The sequence below is a fragment of the Chiloscyllium plagiosum genome, chromosome 9, assembly GCF_004010195.1.
Source record: "Chiloscyllium plagiosum isolate BGI_BamShark_2017 chromosome 9, ASM401019v2, whole genome shotgun sequence".
Classification (NCBI taxonomy): Eukaryota; Metazoa; Chordata; class Chondrichthyes; order Orectolobiformes; family Hemiscylliidae; genus Chiloscyllium; species Chiloscyllium plagiosum.
The window spans coordinates 76,830,079-76,853,039 of NC_057718.1; the positions used below are offsets into that span (position 1 = coordinate 76,830,079).

Genomic DNA, 22,961 nt, shown 5'->3' on the forward strand with positions numbered 1-22,961 from the left:
TCCAGGGAACAGGAGAATCGACGTTTCGGGCATAAGCCCTTCTTCAGGAATGAGGAAGGTTTGTCCAGCAGGCTAAGATAAAAGGTAGGGGGGAGGGACTTGGGGGAGGGGCGTCGGAAATGTGATAGGTGGAAAGAGGTCAAGGTGAGGGTGATAGGTCAGACTGGGGTGGGGGCGGAGAGGTCAGGAAGAAGATTGCAGGTTAGGAAGACGGTGCTAAGTTCGATGGATTTGACTGAGACAAGGTGGGCGGAGAGGAATATCTTAGCCTGCTGGACAAACTTTCCTCATTCCTGAAGAAGGGCTTATGCCCGAAACGTCGATTCTCTTGTTCCCTGGATGCTGCCTGACCTGCTGCGCTTTTCCAGCAACACATTTTCAGCTCTGATCTCCAGCATCTGCAGACCTCACTTTCACCTCAGTACCACTAGACCACATTGTCTTTTTCTAGTGTGAATACTGACAGAAAGTATTCATTTAGTGCTTCCCCTATCTCCTCTGACTCCACACACAGGGAAGGAGGGAATTAGGGAAGGAATTCTAGGATTCTGACCCACTGACAGTGAAGGAACGATGATAGATTTCCAAGTCAGGATGGTGAGTGTTTTGGAGGGGAACTTGAAGGTGGTGGTGTTCCCATATATCTGCTGCCCTTGTCCTTCTAAATAGAAGTGGTCCTGGGTTTGGAGAGTGCTGCCTCAGGATCTTTTGTGAATTTCTGCAGTGCATCTTGTGGATAGTATACACTGCTGCTCCTGAGTGTCAGTGGTGGAGGGAGTGGATGCAGTGCCAATCAAGTGGGCTGCTTTGTCCTGGATGATGTCAAGCTTCTTGAGTGTAATGTGACTGGTCAGACTACTTGACATTAAGCAAATACAGTTTATTTAAACACGATAGTTAAAATACGAAGAAAGAACTTAGACTAACTTAACTGTATTGGAAAACTTAACAGAATAATAGACAGTAACTATACCTAACTAACTGTTCCAATATAGTAACATCCTATAAACACACCCTTGGCAAATAGGCAAATTCAGAAAAATAGATTTCTGTCACAGAGGGATTCACAGTGGAACACCTTCTGCCATGTAGCTCTTTCTTTGACCAGCAGCCTCAAAACAAACTGCTTGCTCTGAACAGCCAGACTGCTAAAGTAAAGAAAAGCTGAGCTGGGAGTACTGGCTGCTCCCCTTTTATTGTAAAAGTGTTTGTTTAAAACTTAAAAATCTTTTTGCCTGAAGCCATAATCAAATTGGCCCTAAAACCCTTAAAAACTCGACACCCCAGAAGCTGTGTCTTTGTGACCACTCTGGGGGAGAAAAAAGCCAAGAACAAACTAATTTTGTTAAAGGTGCAGCATCGTCACGAACCCAGCAGCAGCGAGACACTCCAACATCTTGCTGTGGCTGAGAAAGGATAGCTTCTACGACTTCAAAACCCCAGCAGCTTCTGCCCTTTTGAGAATTCGGCACCAACAGCTTAAAGCTAAACTTTAAAAAAAACTAGAAATTCTGGTCTGTTAGAAGGCTGCTCTTATTGTTCCAACTTTTAAAACCAAGCCAAGGCCCCCCAAGCTGTTCACTTTATGGTTTTCACTAGGACCTCTGCCTTAAAATTTCCTTTTAAAAGAAAATGGACAAAATAACTTCTCAAAGTCACAGCATTGTCATGCTAAACTTAAATTCCACATGCTGCCATGGTAGGATTTGACTTATATATCCAGTGTATTGTCCTGCGCCTCTGGATTATGCCACTGTTTCCAAAAAGTGCATTCACCATGCCTGTCAACATGATTTATGATATTTGCAAATTATCAAGTCTTCAGTTTCTATTGGTTGCTTTGTTTTGTACTTAGTTCACTGGACTTGATGGGCGAGATAATCTTGCAAGGGAACTAGGAATTCCTGAAGGAGCTGATTTGAAGGGAGTACCATTATTGTTGGAGGTGATAAGAAACGGTCAACAAAAAGAAAAAGGCACTTGCCCCTCTGACGTAAGTACTTTGAATATTTATCTTCTATTATATAAGTAATATGCTTATTTCCTTAGCTGTTGCCTTTGGTGCTATTTTCAAAAAGTAATTTTGATTGATAGAGAATTGTTTATCAGTGACGAAGTGGATTTTACAGCCATAAATTGTGAGGGCCACTATCACGTGCACCCGCAACTGCCAGCCTTCAGTATGCATAGAATATGGCATAATAATGTCAGGTTAGTGATCCAGTGTCACTACTTCAGGTTCAACTTTGAGGCAATGTAGGCATGAAAATCTGAAAGCTGCCCACAATTTTTTATTAAATAAAACAAACAAATAAGCTATTGAACTTGCTGAGGAGCCAGTTGTACCTCTCTGCACTCCAATTAAGTCTGGGTCCTGCGGACAGACTACCTGTCACATTGCCAGCTGATGCTGCAAAGTGATTAATTGCCACTGGAGGTTCTCATCTTGCAGCCACCAATGTTAAACCAATGTTGTGCGAGGGAAGGATGGTCATCGTGTGGGAAGCACAACGAGCAAATCTGTGCAGTTTTGTTTATAGGCTTTCTGATGAAGAGTCACTAGACTCGAAATGTTATCTCTGTTTTCTTCCTACAGATGCTGTCAGACTTGCTGAGTTTCTCTGCAACATCTGTTGTTCTAATAACAATGGCATGTTTCAATACTATAATATCAAGTGATCAATCTCTTGATTGCTCCAGGTAGTAGCAGGTAATGACATTTCCCTGCACTATTATCTCATGAGAGCAGTTGGACGATGTTGAATGCCTCATGCCGAGCCACTGTCTGAATGTAACCCCTGTATGTTCGTGTTAAGAGTTGGTTTTGCAACACACTGTCCATGGGTTTTGATTTTCTTTCAATATTTCAATTCTGCACTATTTCAGATTTATAGCATCTGCTTTAATAGGCCATGTGAAAGATCATTAATCTGAAATTTTTAATTCTTTTGCTTTCTCTGCAATTGCAGCCAGACTTGCTAAATGTTTCCAGTACTTTCTGTTTTTACGTCATTGGGTGTAGTTCTATTCCATTATGATAACCATTCATGTGATCTATCCTCAAGTGGCATGGTTTATTAGTGTTGCTCAATTACTTCATTAGCAGGGACATAGAATATAGGAGCAAGGAAGTCTTGTTACAATTTTATAAACCATTGGTTAGGTCATAGATTGCATATATGTGTAATTTTAGTCACCACACTACTGGAAGGACGTGATTTACACCCTGTTCAGTGCAGAGAAAATTCAGTGGGATGTTGTCTGTTATGGAAAGTCTCAGTTATGAGGAGGCTGGATTTGTTTTCTTTGGAGCGGGGGAGGTATTAAATGATGTGTGCGAGTTTGAGAAGCATAGGGTCGATAATAATCTTTTCCCCATAGCAGATGTGTCTAAGACCAGAGTGCATAAATTTAAGGTGAAGAGTAAGTGGTTTAGAGGAGATCTGAGAAAGTTTTTTTTCACCCGCTAATAGTAGACAAATGGTACATGCTGCCTGAGAGGGTGGCAGAGGCAGATACACTTGCAACATTGAAGAAGTATCTGGATGAGCACTTAACCAGAGTATAGTAGGTGATGGATGAAGTGCAGATAAATGGGATTGTTGTAATTTGGTCAGCGTAGACATGTTGGACCAATGGGCCTGTTTTTATGCTATATGATCATGTAAGACCTCTTTTTTTAAAAGCTTTCAGACAGTCCAGAACTACGTATGTTGCGGCACTGTCATATAGTTTCTACCCCTTTCAAAGAAGTTTGTCAGTCAGATATAGCTGTTTTAACTTCTGTTAACTTATTTATACCTGTACTTTTTCTCATACCTAACTTTCATTATTATACCCCAATTAATTTTGTACTCAAGAAATAAACAAGGACAAAATTCCTTTTAAAATTGATGTTAAAATTTTTTTGGTCCATTTCTTAGTTGTCAGAATTAGAAGTTGATAAGTACGGATTAGTAATGACAATGCTGGCTGATTTTTCAACTCTGCTCTTCTTTCCATGATGCTGAGGCAAATTAGAGCTCATCATTTACTCCTGAGTTAGTCTACTATTTTATAATTTGGGAAAATCAGTAAACTTGTTGGAGGTATCTCTATTCTGAAGGCTCCCAGGATAACTGCTTGAATAAGTATTTAAATGTTAAAATAACATTCTGTTTACAAGCCAGAAATCATCACTACTGTTGTTTCTGTCTAACATGATAAGGAAAAGTATACAGTTCTGTATAATTTTGAATGCTTAAGATATTACATTTTAAGATTCAATATTCAAAGCACAAATTGAAAAGCAATTTTAAATGTAACACTTTTAAAAGTAATTTCTAAAAAGAAACTAAATGTATTTGCAGGACATTAACACAAAGTTGGTGGTGGGGAGTTCATAAGAATATCACAATAATGATGTGCTCTTTTTATTGCAGGGTGACTCACTCAATTATGTTCCTAAGGTACTAAATAATTTATGCCTCACTTTGAATGACTTGTGATAATTTATTGTTTCCTACAGGTTACTGGGATGTACATCCCAATGTGGTCTTCTTTCTATTCTCAACCTGAATAATTATTTTGAGATACAAATTTAGTAGCTTTTCAATAAGTGATCCAGTGGGAGTTTTTTTTTTGTCATTTTACCAGGTCATTGAATTAGAGGCATATCTGAGATGCAAACAGTGAGGGGATGTGGATGAGGAAAATTAGAAAATGCATGACTGGGAATGCTAACATGTTCTAATTCCTCTTTTATATCCTGGGAGGTAGTTCAACATGCTAGTGACAAACCACCAGCAGCACTGGGAAACTAATTCAGATTTAAATGAAGCAATTAGCAGGTATTTTCTGAGAATTGTGAAATTTTACTGGTAGAAAGTGAGAGAGTGCATAGATCTTGACGTCACCAGCAAAGCAGAGGGATTCCTCACTGACTATTTTAAAAATGACATTCTTAACATTTTTGTAGGCTGCAGAGGGAAGTTATTCTCGTCACTGTAGAAGAGTTGAAAGCTGCAGATGTAGTACAACTCCAGTAAACCACACCTGTGTCATTACAAGATGAATACAGGCTCCTCAAGATCTGCCTTGAGCTCAATGCTGAATATTTTTAGTAACTTCTTTATTCTTTTAATCCGGCTTTCTCACCCATTGTCTCTGGATACCGGTGGAATTAAATAACCAAGATGGAACTGAAAGCAGGATTGGATTTGGTGACTGCTGTTGGGGTGCAGAATGGGTGAGTGAGGAATGACAGAGTGAGGGGGATGTGGGGAACGTAAGTAGTGAGCAAAGCTTGGAGTGACTTAGAGTTACAAGCACAGTGTTGAAATTTGTGAATGAGACAGAACTTAAGGGAGATAGTAATAGATTTCAATGGGGCAACAAATGGGCTGGTGGCATGGATGGGCACGTGACTATTTCCAGTGACTAAAGTTGATGACCATTTGTGATATGTGGAAATACTTTATTTTAACAAGAGCATTTTGGAATTGAATCAGTCTATCTGATACGTGAATATAGATTCACTAATAGCCTTCAAAGGGATTTTGGATAGCTACTTAATGGAGAAAACGTTTGCAGAAATATGAAAATGATTTGAATGGTTCATCTGTTTATTTGAAGGAGCCGGTGCAAGCTGGATGGGCTGAATGGCTTCTTGTATGTCTTGTTTATGCACATTATGAGAGCCTACCATAGCTGCATGAACTAATGTTACTCCAGTATCACAATTTCTCAGAAACTTGAAATTGTTGACATTGTTTTAGTGTGCAACAAAACGTAACAGAGGGATGGTAAATATTTTGCTGCCTAATTTAAATTTGAAACTGTGTAGCAATTCAAATATTTTTCCTCATTTTGGTTAAAAGCTGATTGTGACTTTGGTTTTCCAGGAGTTGTCAGCAAAACATATAGCAGAAGCCAAGAAAAAGTTTGAATTTTATGATAAAGTGAGTTTTAACTTTTCCTGCCAGTTTAAATTAGATTGTAAATATGTGCTGCGTTTTGTGTATATTGCAATTTCATACGTATTTTGATGCCCTTTTGTTATGCATTGATTTGTGAGGTTGAAGTTTTACCACTATTGCCATAAAAATCTATTTTTATGAATGGTGTAAATTTACACATTTTAATTACACAAACAATCAAATATAAAAATATAGTACAACATGAAAATAAAAGAATCTATTTTTTAATCACTGCTTGTGATTGCTCGCCAGGTGAGCATGTCAGAAAATCTCAGGCCCATAACAAATGATTTTATGAACTTGAACTTTAATACACAGACTCAATGCAAGAAATCATGAGGAGTGATATTTTCTATGATTTCAGGAGAATCCTTTTGAGTTCTGTTTTTTCAATATTCAATTAAATACTAGATTTAGCTCAGTTAGTGTACAGGCAAGGAATATGAATCTTTTGGGAGTGTTCTCTGTTCATCAAAAATTTGGAAATGTGCGTTTGATCTAATGTCTTAAAAAGTCCATGGCTTGCCTTGATTTTAGGACAAAAATGGTGAGATAAGCAAAGAAGAACTGAAGGAACTATTCATAGACCTCTTTCCTCACTTTCACAAGTAAGTTAGTTTTCACTGTTTACTTTGGAATTGCACTTTGTTTCAAACCTTGATTTTTGTTGCATTTTAACCATTGTAACCGTAATTTGTTTCACTGATAGGAATATGCTGGACAGATATGTAAATGACGAATTTAAAGCTTTTAATAATGGTAAGTATATTTGACAATAAGCTTTTAAAATACATTTAAGGCTGCTGAAGTAATTGGAATTTTGTAATCTGATCCCAGTAAAATTAATGTTTAATCTTTCTAGTGTGTTTATTATATTACTAATATTGTTAGATGTACCTCTGAAGATTCATTCTACTTTGACATTCATACTTCAACAAAAAGGGAACTTTCCTGTCTTGGTAATCATTTGATAAATCCATAACGTGCAGTTTCATAAAGAATGAGAGAAATTAGGAGTAGAATATTTGGCGGCTCTAACTGCTGGCCCATTCTGTATTACGCCTGAGTATCTCTGTTAACTCTACTTTCTTCCTATATTCTTTTGACTTCCAATGGCGCTTTCAAAAGATCTATTGATCGCAGTCTTAAACATGCTCGTTAATGAGACCATCGCCCCAAGTTCAATGGGAAACATTTTCAGCATTTATTTTGTCAAACCCTGTGTGACCTTTTGTTTTTCATTGAAGTAACCCTTCATTTTTGTAAAATTCTGGAGAATATAGGGCAATTCTACTTAACCTTCATTCATGGGACAGCCTTCTCATATAAGCAGTAAATCTAGGAAACCATTGTTCTGTCTTTTTCAAAGGAAGAATACTACTTTAGGTAAAAATTTTGCGCAATACTCTTGGTCTCTCAAAATCCCAATATAATTGCAGAAAGATTTCTTTGTTCCTCCAACAATAACTTACGTAATGATGCTATATTAAAAAAAATGCTTCACCGACATAATAAATCCTTAAACCTCATGGGAAAAGTTAATGTAATGTTTACCTTGCAGAGTTGATGCTAGACAGGTGTGCTAACTTTCTGTGGAGAAAGTGAGGTCTGCAGATGCTGGAGATCAAAGTTGAAACTTTATTGCTGGAACAGCACAGCAGGTCAGGCAGCATCCAGGGAACAGGAGATTCGATGTTTCGGGCACAGGCCCTTCTTCAGGAATCATTCCTGAAGAAGGGCCTGTGCCCGAAACGTCGAATCTCCTGTTCCCTGGATGCTGCCTGACCTGCTGTGCTGTTCCAGCAATAAAGTTTCAACTGCTAACTTTCTGTGATTAGTATAAAAGGACACCAAAATCCCTCTTATCATATACATTTAGTGGCATACCTGCCTCTTAACCAGAAGCTTTCTGTTAGAGTCCCACTCCAGGACTTGACACCAAGGAAGGGGCTTTGCTATAAATTTCTAATATAGGTCAGTAATTGAAAGTGGAAAACTCGAGAACAAGTGTTGCTTGGGAAGTTTCTGATACTGAGTCTAATTCGGGAGCATATTTGGAGGTCACTTCCTCTGCTGCTCCCGCTCTTTCTGTGAAGGAGAGAGAAAACAAAACACCGATGCCCGGTGTTTTGAAAGTGGAAAACTCGAGAACAAGTGTTGCTTGGGAAGTTTCTGATACTGAGTCTAATTCGGGAGCATATTTGGAGGTTACCAGGTAGTGCAAAACTGCCTCTCAGAAGTTTAGACTTCTTGGATAATTATTATATGTTTGTGTGGTTTAGGACTTGCTGGGATTCTGATTCACAACAACAAAAGTTTTGATGTTCATCATTGTTGACATTGAAAGATCTGGCTGATTCTGAAGAGTTTGTAAGAATGACAAGATGGTTGCTCTCTGTAGGGAATGGGTTATGTGATAATACTTAGGTATGTAAATACATCTTGCTATGATCAAGAAGATTGGGGGATGTTTGGTCCAGTTTAAAAGAAAAATTGGGGTATATATTGAAGGAGTCTTGAGTCCCATGTTCAGTAGAACAAATTGATCTTTATTTGAAGCTCCTTTACCACAAGTTGGGAAAGGTCAGAGACTGCTCTGAGTTTGGCTTTCACATAGGGCCCAGTTGCCCTCTTAATTACAGTTCAGGTCACAGGTCAGTGACAGTCTACCTTTCCTGAAGAAGGGCTTATGCCCGAAACATCGATTCACCTGCTCCTTGGATGCTGCCTACCTGCTGCGCTTTTCCAGCAACACATTTTTTCATGTCTACCTTTCCCAGTAAAGTACAGAATATTTGTATGTACTGCATTACAATAGTTACATGCAACATTGACATCAGTGCTTGTGATGTCCTGTGAACTAATCCTGTGAATTCACGTTCAATGATGGACAATTTCATGATCCATCTTGGGTCATCCCAGCATCTTGCGATGTTTGCCAGACTCCCTATTACCTGTCCTTGGGCTCCTAAGATTATCGACCACATTCCAACATCGATTGTTATGTCCCTTCCTGGACATTTGCCAGCCACATCATGTATTTCGTTATTACTAATGAATTTTCAAATTCGGTCATGCAATTCATATCCCTTGCTGATCTTAGTACTGAAGATTAAAAATGATGTTAATTTCTACCAATTATTATAATATTTATAATATCAGCTCTAATATAAAGTTATTAATAAAATTATACATAATTAAACCTAATACTATGATTCTGTGACAGAACTAACAATTTCGTTAACAACTTCCCCTCCTAACTGACTTGCAAAGCAGGGGTTGTTTATTCACTCAAGGTCATAGTGACCCTATTTCAAAAATTTGTTTCTGCCCCCCTTGCCATGTTATTTGTCTCTTAGTTCTATATAGAATCCCTGCAGATTGGAAGCAGGCCATTCAACCCATGGATTAGTGGTGCTGGAAGAGCACAGCAGTTCAGGCAGCATCCAAGGAGCAGCGAAATCGACGTTTCGGGCAAAAGCCCTTCATCAGGATTTTACCTCATTCAGCCCATGGAGTCCACACCAACCCTCTGAAGAGCATCCCACCCAGACCTACAACAGCCCCCCCCCCCCTCACTATCATATTCCTATAAACCTTCATTTCCCATGGCTAATCCACTTAGCCTGCACATCCCTAGACACTAAGTGGCAATTTAGCATTGCCAATCCACCTAACCTGCACATCTTTGGACTGTGGAAGGAAACTGGAGTACTTGGAAGAAACCCATGCAAACACTGGGAGGGCATGCAAACCTCACACAGACAGTTGCCCAAGAGTCGAATCGAACCAGGGTCCCTGGCTCCATGATGCAGCAGTGCTAACCACTGAGCCACTGTGTCCTAATCTTGCTGATGAGCGAAAACAATTTCTTCAAGAGTGTTTGTTGAAATTGGTATCTTCATCCAAGGCTAACTGCCTTCAGAAATTTAGTTCCCCAATATCTAATAAATTTAAACTTCTATCCTTGTACAAATGTGTCAATTCTAATATGTAGTTTTGTTTTAAAAGCCTCATCTCAGGTGGATCAAGCTTCCCTTTTCTACTTCATACAAAAATCAGAAATCTCAAATCAGATGGTTTTCACGTGAGCTGCCTTAACAGAGCCTTACTGTTTACATTCTAGTCCCATCTTACTAAGACTCCAGCATTTTGTTTGTCTATGAAGGCCATGATTTGAGCAATATGAAATGCTACATCAGCTATTTATTTTTGTCTGTGACAGTTAAAAAGAAAACTTCTAATAGCCATTTTGTCATATTCAGCCAGGGGCAATTACAACAGTGTAGATAAGGAAATCAGCAGGATAACTAACCTCAGCAAGCAAGAAATGGCAATGAAGAAAGTTATTATAGTGCTTTGTCATTCACTTGATACAATATTAGATTTGTCAGCAGGTCGCATATCAAAAATATTTTAAAATTACTATTTATCCAGTTAAGATTTAAAGTGATTTGCTTTATTTCTTGTTTGTTGAATTAGTGGTTGATTTTGATGAGTTTCTGGGAATGTACAAAAGATTGTTCGTCCAGTGCAGAAGCGTGGTAAGACAAATTTTTGTAATTAAAAATAATAATGATGTATTTGTTTGAGAAAAAAACTCCCTTTTCCATCATGCATACTGAGATTTGAAAAAAGAAACATGCAGTCAGAAATCTTCTAAACTCTGAATTCTGGAATTCTATAACTAGTTGTTCTGATTTCTAAAAACAGTCCACTGTCCTTTAGAGACTTCAAAAATTCATGCTTGGACTAAAAAAAATGCCAATGAACCTAAACAATCTTCTAAGCAAAAATTTACATTTGAGATTCTGAAGTAAACAGATATGTGCATTCATTTGAAGAGTACATTCAAATTTTTCCTAACCCCCCATAATGAAGTAAAATTGTAGAAGAAGCAGTCAAAAGATTCTATTAATGCTGTGTTTTACTTTGGTCACTTTAGGCATTATCTCAGCAGACGGAAATGACTAGAAAAATTGTGATTCTGGTCAAGAGAAAGAAGGAAGCATTTGTTAGGTTCAGATAGTGAATCTCGAGATGAGTGTAAGAACAGTAGGAGTATACTTGAGGGAAATCAGGAGGGCAAAAAAGTGATGTGGGGTAGATTTGGCAAGTAGGGTTAAGGAGAATCCGAAGAGATTCTACAAATATATTTAAGGGTAAAAGAGTAACTGGGGAGAGAATAGGGCCCTTGATGGATCAGCAAGGATCCAACGATGCTATGTGTGGAACCTCGGGAGATTGGTGAGACACTGAACAAATATTTTGCATCCGTATTTAACGTGAAGAAGGACATGAAAGTTAGGGAATGTGGGGAAATAAAGTGATATTTGAGAAGTGGCCATATTACAGAGGAGGATGTGCTGGAGGTCTTCAAACGCATGAAGGTAGATAAATCCCTGGGACCGGATTAGATAATCCCAGAACTTTATGGGAAGCTCGGGATGAGATTGCTGGACCCCTTGCTGAAATATTTGTATCATCGACAGCCATGGGTGAAGTGCCAAAAGAGTTGAGGATGGCTAATGTGGTGCCATTATTTAAGAAAAGTGATAACAAAAAGTCGGAACGATAGACTGGCGACCCTGATGTTATTGGTAGGTAACTTGTTGAAGGGGATTCTGAGAGATAGGTTTAACATTTGTTTGGAAAGACATTTACTGATTAGGGATATTCAACATGGTTTTGTGCATGGGAAATCATATCTTCAGTTACAGGCTTGAGGACCAAACTCTGTGGTACCCTACTGGTTGCAGCTTGCCAACCTGAAAAATATCCATTTATCCTGAGTCTCTGCTTTGTTTCTGGTTAGCCACTCCCCTATCCAAGCTAATATATTATCCCTAACCTAGTGTGACCTTACCTCGTGTATTAAATTTTTGTGCGGCAACTTGTCAAATGTCTCTGGAAGTCTCTGATATATAAATCTACAGGACCCTAATTATCAACTTTATTTGTTACATCTTTGAAGAGCTCTAGCACATTAGTTAAACACAATTTACCCTTTGTAAAACCATGCTGATTTCGATGGATTACATTGGGATTTTCCAGATGTCATTTACTACTCTATTAATAATAGATTCCATTAATTTCCCAATGACAGATGCTAAGCCAACTGATCTATAACTTTCTGTTTTCTGCATCTTTCTGAAGAAAGATGTTAGTATTTTTCCAATCCATTGGAACCTTTCAGAAAATCCAATGAATTTTGGAATATTATAATCTATGCAGCCTCTATATTCTCCCATTTCTTTTCAGATCCTGTGGTGTAGATTATCAGGCCCTGGGACTTGACTGACTTTACTCCCAATAGTTTGCTCAGTACTTTTTTTCCGAGCAATGGCAATTGTTTCTCCTTTTCTATAACCTCTGCATTACCTATTACTTTTGAAAGTTTCATTGTCCTCCACCATGAAAACTGAGGCAAAATATTGATCTGGTGTCTGCTATTTCTGTGTTCCCTGTCATTAATTCCCCAGAATCATCCTCTAAGAGATTAACATAGATAAAACTATATATAGAACTATATTGGATGTAGGTTTGCTCACTGACGTTTCATTACCCTACTAGTTAACATCTTCAGTGGGCCTCAGGTGAAGCAATGTTGAAAATTCCTGCTTTCTACTTATATGTTTGGGTTTCTTTGGGTTGGTGATGTGGTGAGCTAACTTCCTGTTCCTTTTCTCAGGGGATGTTAGATGGGGTCTAACTTGATGTGCTTGTTGATTAGAGTTCCGGTTGGAATGCTATGCTTCTAGGAATTCTCGTGCTACTCTTTGTTTGGCTTGTCCGAAGATGAATGTGTTGTCCCAGTCGAAGTGGTGTCTTTCCTCATCCGTATATAAGGATACTAGTGAGAGAGGGTCGTGACTTTTTGTGGCTAGTTGGTGTTCATGTATCCTGGTGGCTAGTTTTCTGCCTGTTTGTCCAATGTAGTGTTTGTTGCATTACTTTTCTTTCATAATTAACCTCTTACTCTTTTTTTTTGGTAACCCTTTGTCGGTCTTTAAAAGTTTCCCAGTCCTCCTGCCTGCCACTGATCTTAGCAATATGGTATGCTTTCGTTCTTTGGTCTTGTTATTAAATTCCTTGCTTAGCAATGGGCACTATTTTACCTTCTTAGAACCTATCTGTCTCTCTGGAATATATATTTAGTTGGAAGGAATTGAATATCTCCTCCAATGTCTGCTACTGTGCATCAACTATTTTACCTTTCATATTTCTGTCCAGTTCACTAGGGCCAAATCGTCCCCATGCTTGTGTAATTACCTCTTTTTTTTTAACATCAGAAAACTTGGGTGGGATTCAAAGTCTCTTGTCTCAAACTGAATTTGAAATGCCACCATGTAATGATCACTCTTCCTGGGAGGATCATTTACTAAAGAGTGGATAAAGATTTACTAGGATGTTACCTGGACTGGAAAGTTTGAGTTATAAAGAGAGGCTGGGACTTTTTTTCATTGGAGTGTAGGAGGTTGAAGGGTGACCTTTATAGAGGTCTACAAAGTCATGAGAGGCATAGATAAGATAGATGAATACATGTGACAATAACAGTAATTCTAAGATAGCCAACAACTTTTACCCATGGTAGGGGAATCTAAATCGAAAGGGAATGTGTTTAAGGTAAGAGAGAAGAAATGCAAAAGGGACAGTTGTTTTTTAAGAGGGAGATGAGTGTCTGGAATGAGCGACTACAATTTTGTCATTTAATATTTGGACAGGTACGTGGATGGGATAAACAAATAGGACTAGTTTAATTCTGAAAACTGGGTGGCATGGACATGTTGGGCCGAAAGGCCTGTTTCATGCCATATGCTGTATAGGTGGTTTTATTCTGCTCTTTGTAGTTCCTGAATGCTGCAGTGTGTGGTGGCTTGTTGAACTTATGTTCCAATGCAACTTCGTTTGTGGGTATACAGCGTATTAAAAAAGAATGGGTACCTAATGAACACAGTCCGTCGATTCCTCAGCAACAAACCCAAACAAGTAGATACAATGTGTCCAGAAACTCTAGCCACTCACCCCTACATCAAAGGGTTGCACGGTGGCTCAGTGGTTAACACTGCTGCCTCACAACACCAGGGACGCAGATTCGATTTCAGCCTTGGGCAATTGTCTGTGTGGAGTTTGCACATTCTCCCCATGTCTGTGTGGGTTTCCTCTGGGTGCTCCAGTTTACTCCCGCAGTTCAAAGATGTGCAGGGGGTTAGGTGAACTGGCCATGCTAAATTGCCCATAGTGTTCAGGGACGTGTTAGTTAGGGGTAGATGTATAGTAGGGTAAGGGAATGAGTTTGGGGTGGGATTCTCTTCGGAGGGTAGTGTGGGCTTGTTGGGCTGAAGTGCCTGTTTCCACACTGTAGGGATGCTATAATCTCTGAAATGACCGCAAGACTACTCAGGCGTCTTGGCATCATGGTCGCCCACAAACCCACCAACACACTAAAACAGCAGCTAATGAATTTGAAAGACCCTATCCAGCCAACAAGCAAAACTAATGTAATTTACAAAATACTTTGCAAGAACTGTGACAAACACTACATTGGACAAACAGGCAGAAAACTAGCCACCAGGATAGATGAACATCAACTAGCCACAAAAAGGCATGACCTACTATCACTAGTATTCTTACATACAGATGATAAAGTACACCACTTTGACTGTGACAATACATCCATCCTAGGACAAGCCAAACAGAGACATGCACGAGAATTCTCAGAAGCATGGCATTCCAACCGGAACTCTATCAACAAACACGTCGATTTGGATCCCATCTATCAACCTCTGAGAAAAAGAACTGGAAATGACATTACAGGAAATGACATCACCAAGCCAAGGAAACCTAAAACATAGAAAGCAGGCCATAACACCAGTGCTTCACCGGAGGCTCACTGATGATGTTATCTGGTGTGGTGACAAAACGTCTGAAATCAAACCTTCCAGCTCAATGAACAAACTTACATGCAGAACTTCTTCAACCTGAGCTACAAATCTCCAAACTCGCTAATCTCTCTGTATATCAATGCTCCTAAGTGTCCTGCCATTTCCTCTTGTGTTTGATCCCCTAAATTGCATCGCTTCTTACTTATTTGGATTAAATTCAATCTGCGATTTCACCACCAAACTTTGCAGCAGATCTATGTCCTGCTGTATCATTTGACAACCTCCCTCACTCTCCTTAACCCCATGCTAACTGTCCCTAATAAGCCCATTCTTTTTCAAATGCAAGTAAATCCTCCCCCTAAGAATCTTCTCCAATAATTTCTCTACTACTGATGCAAGGCTCACTGGCCTATAATTTCCTGAATTATCTTGTTGTCCTCCTTAAGTAAAGAAATAACATTAACTATTCTCCAGTTTTCTAGGCCCTCACCTGTGGCTAAAGAGGATAGAAATATCTCTGTCGTGGCCCCAACAATCTCCTCCCTTAATATCTTGGGATAGATCCCACCAGGCCCTGGGAACTTATCTATCTTAACATTTCCAAGACACCCAACGCTACCACCTCCTTAATATCAACATTGCCTAAAATATCAACATACCCCTTCATAATCTTAATATCATCCATCTCCTCCTTGGAGAATACCAATACAAAGCACTCATTAAGGACCTCACCCACTTTCCCTGGTTCAATTTTCTCTTCATTCTTTTGCTCTTGAACGGGCTAATGTTTCCTAGCTACCCATCTTGCTCCTAATATATATAAAATGCCGAGGGATTCTCGTTAATCCTACTTGCCAGGGACATTTTGTGGAACCTTTTAGCCCTCCTAATTTCTCGCTGTAGTTCTTTCCTGCTTCCTCTTATATTCTTGAAAGGTCTTGTTTGAATTTAGTTTGCTAAACCTTTACATATGCTTCATTTTTTATTTTGACTAGACTTTCAATATCTGTTGTCATCTAAGGTTCCAGAATCTTGCCAGCCTTATCTTCCATCCTCAAAGGAACATGCTGGTCCTAAACTCTGATCAGCTGGCCTTTAAAAGACTCCCATATTTCAGTTGTGGATGTACTCTCAAAAAACCATCCCCAATCTAATTTCTCCTGTTCCTGCCAAATATTATTGTAATTATCATTCCCACAGTTTAGCACTTTCACCCAAGTTGTATGCATAACTATTTTGAATCTTACAAAATTATGATCACTGTTCCCAAAATGCTCCCTCACTAAAACTTTGAACACCTTGCCTCTTCCCTAGTTGGACCATCTACCTTTTGTTTTAAGAAGTCTTCCTGGATGCATCTAACAAGTTCTGCCTCATCTAAGCCCCTGGCAGTAAGGGAGTCCCAGTCAGTATTGAGGATATCAAAAGAATCAATGACAACAACCATGTTGTTTTTAAATCTTTCCATGATCTGCCTACATATCTGTTCCTGTACCTCTGATAGGAGGCTATAGCGTAACTCCATCATTTTGATTTCATATTCTTTCTTAATCCTGAGTTCTACCCAAATGACCTCACTGGATGAGCCCTCCAAGGTAGAATCAGAGAGATGTACAGCACAGAAACAGACCCTTTGATCCAACTCGTCCATCCTAACCATATAGCCCAACCCAATCTAGTCCCACCTGCCAGCAACTGGTCCATATCCCTCCAAACCCTTCCTATTCATATACCCTTCCAGATGTCTTTTAAATGTTCCAATTGTACTAGCCTCCACCACTTCCTCTGGCAGTCCATTCCACACACTCACCACCCTCTGTGTGAAAAAGTTGCACCTTAAGTCTCTTTTATATCTTCCCCTCTCACCCTAAAGCTATACTCTCTACCTATGGAGTCCCCCACCCCAGGGAAAAAAATTTGTCTATTTATCCTATCCATACCGCTCATGATTTTATAAGCCTCTGTAAGGTCACCCCTCAGCCTCCAATGCTCCAGGGAAACCAGCCCTATCCTATTCAACCTCTCCTTTAGCTCAAATCCTCCAACATCTTTGTAAATCCTTTCTGAACTCTTTCAAGTTTCACAACATCCTTCCGATAGGTTGGAGACCAGAATTGCACACAGTATTCCAAAAGTGGCCGTACCAATGTCCTGTACAGCTGCATCACGACCTCCCAACTCCTGTACTCAATATTCTGACCAATAAAGAAAAGTATACCAAACACTTTCTACACTATCCTATCTACCTGCGACTCTACTTTCAAAGATCTATGAACCTGCAATCCAAGGTCTCTTTGTTCAGCAACACTCCTGGGACCTTACCATTAAGTGTATAAGTCCTGCTAAGATTTGCTTTCCCAAAATGCAGCACCTTGCATTTATCTAAATTAAACTCCAAATGCCACTCCTCAGCCCATTGGTTCATCTGATCAAGAGTCCATTGTAATCTGAGGTAACCTTCTTTGCTGCCCATTACACTTCCAATTTTGGTGTCATCTGCAAACTTACAAACTATATACCTCCTAAGCTCACATCCATATCATTTCTATAAATGACGAAAAGTAGTGGATCCAGCACCAATCCTCGTGGCACTCCACTGGTCACAGGCCTCCAGTCTTCTACCTTTGTGCCAGTTCTGTATCCAAAGGGCTAGTTCTCCCTGTATTCCATGAGATCTAACCTTGCTAACCAGTCTCCCATGGAGAACCTTGTTGAATGCCTTACTGAAGTCCATGTTGATCACATCTACTGCTCTGCCCTCATCAATCCTCTTTGTTACTTCTTCAAAAAACTCAATCAAGTTTGTGAGACATGATTTCCCACACACAAAGCCCTAATCAGTACTTGCCTTTCCAAATACATGTACATCCTGCCCTTCAGGATTCCCTCCCACAACTTGCCCACCACCGATATCAGGCTCACTGGTCTATAGTTCCCTGGCTTGTCCTTACCACCTTTCTTAAATAGTGGCACCATGTTTGCCATCCTCCAGTCTTCCGACACCTCACCTGTGACTATCGATGATAGAAATACCTCAGCAAGAGGCCTAGCAATCACTTCCCTAGCTTCCCACAAAGTTCTAGGGTACACCTGATCAGGTCCTGGGGATTTATCAACTCCTGGGGATTTATCAACTTTTATGCGTTTCACGATATTCAGCACTTGCTCCTTTGTAATATGGACATTTTTCAAGATGTCACCATCTACTTCCCTACATTCAATGTCTTCCATGTCCTTTTCCACAGTAAACACTAGTGCAAAATACTCGTTTAGTATCTCCCCCATTTTCTGCGGCTTCACACAAAGGTTGCCTTGCTGATCTTAGAGGGGCCCTATTCTCTCCCTAGTTACTTTTTGTCCTTAATGTATTTGTAAAAACCCTTTGGATTCTCCTTAATTCTATTTTCCAAAGTTATTTCATGTACCCTTATTGCCCTCCTGATTTCCCTTTTCAGTATACTCATACTGCCTTTATACTTTTCTAAGGATTCACTCGATCTGTCCTGTCTATACCTGACATAAGCTTCCTTCTTTTTCTTAACCAAACCTTCAACTTCTTTAGTGATCCAAGATTTCCTATACCTACCAGCCTTTCCTTCCACCCTAATACTTTCTCTGGATTCTCGTTATCTCATTTCTGAAGGCTTCCCACTTTCCAGCCGTCCCTTTACCTGTGAACATTTGCCCCCAGTTAGCTTTTAAATGTTCTTGCCTAATACAGTCAAAATTGGTCTTCCTCCAAATTAGAACTTCAACTTTTAGATCTGGTCTGTCCTTTTCCATCACTACTTTAAAACTAATAGAATTATGGTCGCTGGCCCCAAAGTGTTCCCCCACTGACACCTCAGTCACCTCCCCTGCCTTATTTCCCAAGAGGAGGTCAAGCTTTGCCTCTTCTCGAGTAGGTACATCCACATACAGAATCAGAAACTTTTCTTGTACACACTTAACAAATTCCTCTCCATCTAAACCTCCATCTAGTGGGCGGCACGGTGGCACAGTGGTTAGCACTGCTGCCTCACAGCACCAGAGACCCGGGTTCAATTCCCGCCTCAGGCGACTCTCTGTGTGGAGTTTGCACATTCTCCCCGTGTCTGCGTGGGTTTCCTCCGGGTGGTCCGCTTTCCTCCCATAATCCAAAAATGTGCAGATTCGGTGAATTGACCATGCTAAATTGTCCGTAGTGTTAGGTGAAGGGGTAAATGTAGGGGAATGGGTCTGGGTGTTATACACTTTGGCGGGTCGGTGTGGACTTGTTGGGCCGAAGGGCCTGTTTCCACACAGTAAGTAATCTCATATAATCTAATCTAAACCCTTAACACTACGGCAGTCCCAGTCTATATTTGGAAAGTTAAAATCTCCTACCATAACCACCCTATTATTCTTACAAAAAGCTGAGATGTCCTTACAAATTTGTTTCTCAATTTCCCTCTGATTATTAGGGGGTCTATAATACAATCCCAATAAGATGATCATCCCTTTCTTATTTCTCAGTTCCACCCAAATAACTTCCTTGGATGTATTTCCAGGAATATCCTCCCTTAGTACAGCTGTAATGCTATCCCTTATCAAAATCACCAGTGCCCCTCCTTTGTTGCCCGCCTATCTTTCCTGTAGCATTTGTATCCTGGAACATTAATCTGCCAGTCCTATCCATCCCTGAGCCATGTTTCTGCCATTGCTATGATATCCTAGTCCCATGTTCCTAACCATGCCCTGAGTTCATCTGCCTTCCCCGTTAGGCCCCTTGCATTGAAATAAATGCAGTTTAATTTCTAAGTCCTACCTTCTCCTTGCCTGCCCTGACTGTTTGACTCGCTTCTGCTCTCAACTGTACCAGCCTCAGATTGATCCCTTTCGTCACTATCTCCTTGGGTCCCCCCCTTACTAGTTAAATCATCCCAATCAGCTCTAGCAAATGCCCTGCCAGTATATTAGTCACCTTCAATTTAGGTGCAATCTGTCCTTTTTGTACAGGCCACTTCTACCCCAAAGGAGATTCCAATGATCCAAAAATGTGAGTCGTTTTCCCATACATCAGCTCCTCAGCCATGCATTCACCTGCTCTATCCTCCTAATCCTGCCGTCACTAGCTCGTAGCACTGGGAGTAATCCAGATATTACTACTCTCGAGGATCTCATTTTTAAATTCCTGCCTAAATCTCTGAAATCTCCCTTCAGAATCTCAATCTTTTCCCTTCCTATGTTGGTGGTTCCAATGTGGACAATAACCTCTTGCTGGCCTCTCTACCCCTTGAGAACATTCTGCACCCTCTCTGAGACATCCTTGATCCTGGCACCAGGGAAGCAACACACCATTCTGATTTTTCGCTGCTGGCCACAGAAGCGTCTGTCTGTACCTGGGACTAGAGAGTCCCCTAACACAATTGACATTTTGGAACCCGATGTACCCCTCGTTGCATTAGAGCCAGTCTTAATACCGGAAACTTGGCTGTTTGTGCTACGTTGCCCTGAGAATCCATCAGCCCAACATTTTCCAAAACAGCATACTTGTTTGAAATGGGGAGAGCCACAGAAGGCTCCCGCACTAACTTCCTACTTCTCTTGCCTTTCCTGGATTTAACCTATCTATGTGACTGTATCTGCGATTTTTTTTCCCCCCTTCCTATAACTGCCATCCATCACATATCGTTGCTGTTGCAAATTCCTCATTGCCTCTAACTGTGTCTCCAACTGATCCATTCGATCTGATAGGATTTGCAACTAACAGCATTTATTGCAGATATAGTTCTGTTCGCCGAGCTGGAAATTTTTGTTGCAAACGTTTCGTCCCCTGTCTAGGTGACATCCTCAGTGATTGGGAGCCTCCTGTGAAGCGCTTCCGCGGTGTTTCCTCCGGCATTTATAGCCTGTCCCTGCCGCTTCCAGTTGTCAGTTTCAGCTGTCCGCTGTAGTGGCCGGTATATTGGGTCCAGGTCATGTGTTTGTTGATGGAGTTTGTGGATGAGTGCCATGCTTCTAGGAATTCCCTGGCTGTTCTTTGTTTGGCTTGTCCTATAATGGTAGTGTTGTGAGTTGTTGCCTGAGGGTGGCTGTTGGTTTGTGTGCTGTTATAAGTCCTAGTGGTCGCAGTAGTCAGACCACATACATCTCCACATACATCGCATCATCCTCTGCCACTTTCGCCACCAGATATATTTTTCCTTCCTCGCTCCTATTAGCATTCCGGAGAGACCATTCCCTCCGTGATTCCTCGTCTGATCCATGACCCCCATCAGCCCACACCCCACTCCCAGTGCCTTCCTCTGCTACTGCAGGAAATGCAAAACCTGCACCTAAATCCTCCTGCCACCTCCGTCCAAGGCCCCAAAGGATCTTCGCACATCCAACAGAACTTTACCTGTCATCTACTTACCACCAATCTCATCTACTGTATCCGTTGCACCCCATGTGGTCTCCCCTACAGCCGGGAGACAAGATGCCAACTTAATGATCATTTCAGAGAACATCTCTGGGACACCTGCACCAACCAACCCCACTGCCCCGTGGCTGAACACTTCAACTCCCTCTCCTGCTCCGCCAAAGACAAGCAGGTCCTGAGGCCTCCTCCATTGCCAAACCCTTATCGTCTGATGCCTGGAGGAAGACCGCTTCCTGTTCCGCCTTGGGACCCTGCAACCACATGGGATCAATGTGGATTTCACCAGTTTCCTTATTTCTCCTTCCCCCCCCCCAACATTATCTCAGTCCCAAGCCTCCAATTTAGCACTGCCCTCCTGACCTGTCCAACACCTTTCCCATCCATCCGCTCCACCCTTGTATCTGAACTATCACCTTCATCTATCTATCACATTCTCAGCTACCTACCCCTCCCACCCCCGTCCCATTTATCTCCCAGCTCCCCTGGCCACAAGCCTATTCCTGATGAAGGGCTTATGACTGAAATGTCGATTCTTCTGCTCCTTGGATGCTGCCTGACCTGCATTTCCTCAGCACCACACTCTCGACCTTAACCTCTACCTTGTCCTCAGTCACTTCACTTGCTGACTTACTTTGCTGGTTCCCTCCCTGTTCCAGCCACAATACTTTAAACCTTCCTAAGTGGTAATAACAAACTCCCTACAAGGATATTAGTGCTCCGCCAAATTGATGTGCGACCTAACCTAATACAGGTCCCTTCTGCCTTGGAAGAGATGCCAATGATCCAGATTTCTGAAGCACTCCTTCTTTCGCCAGCTCTTTAGCCACATGTTAACGTGTATTAATATTTCTTGCCTCACAAACATAAGTTTACACCCTGTTCCACAAGATCACAATCCCAGAGGTCCTGCTTTTCAACTTGGTACTGAACTTCCTAAATTCTCATTCCAGGGAAGTAATCTCTCTTCCTGTCTATGCCATTAACACAAGTAAGGACCATGACTGCTTGCTATTCACCCTCCCCTTTCAGAATGTCCTGTGCCCACTCTAATATGCCTGACCTTGAAGCTACAAGACAGGTCAGAGGCTAGGAAAGTGGCAAGTATCTCACTCCCTTACACCCGAAGGCTTGTCCACCATCTGGAAGGTACAAATCAGGGAATTATAGAATGCAGTACGGCTCTAACAATGTTCAAAAAGCTCAACACCATCCAAGCTAAAGTTGTCAATTTGATTGGCATCTCATTTACCAACTTAAGCATTCACTGTCAACACTGCTGATGCACAGTGGCAGCAATGTGTGTCATCTAAAAGATGCACTGCAGCAACTCACTAAGGCTGCATCAGCAACATCGTCCGACTTATGACCTCTTAGAAGGACAAGGGCAGCAAATACCTGGGAGCAGCACCATCCGCAAATTCCCTTCCAATTTGCAGGCAACTGGGACTTGAAACTGTTTCACAGTTTTTTTTTAATTGTTGATGAGCCAAAATCTTGGATCTTTCTTCCTAACAGCACTGTGATTGTCCCCACACTTCAAACTGTAATAGGGTTAGAGTTCAAGAAGGCAGTTCATCACCAGCATCTCTAGGGCAATTATGTATTGGCATAAATGCAGGCCCACAGAGATGTTGATATCTCGTTAACTAATTAGAATTCTAAAGTTCCACCTCCAGCAAATTGTCTTTAAATTGGTTTGCTGTGATTAGACATACACTCAACTAAGTCTGAGTCTTC

The 22,961-nt window shown here is 40.9% G+C and overlaps 1 protein-coding gene across 4 annotated transcripts in view; it reads left to right on the top strand.

The window, feature by feature from the left end:
- cep43 (centrosomal protein 43) overlaps positions 1-22,961 on the top strand; it is a 112,261-nt gene that overhangs the window by 39,223 nt on the left and 50,077 nt on the right. For all 4 annotated transcript variants that reach the window (XM_043696268.1, XM_043696269.1, XM_043696270.1 and 1 more), the window contains exons 5-10: positions 1,856-1,993; positions 4,422-4,448; positions 5,883-5,939; positions 6,495-6,565; positions 6,667-6,716; positions 10,440-10,501. In XM_043696268.1, coding sequence (XP_043552203.1) covers positions 1,856-1,993; positions 4,422-4,448; positions 5,883-5,939; positions 6,495-6,565; positions 6,667-6,716; positions 10,440-10,501 — 405 coding nt within the window. The remainder of the gene's footprint in view (positions 1-1,855; positions 1,994-4,421; positions 4,449-5,882; positions 5,940-6,494; positions 6,566-6,666; positions 6,717-10,439; positions 10,502-22,961) is intronic.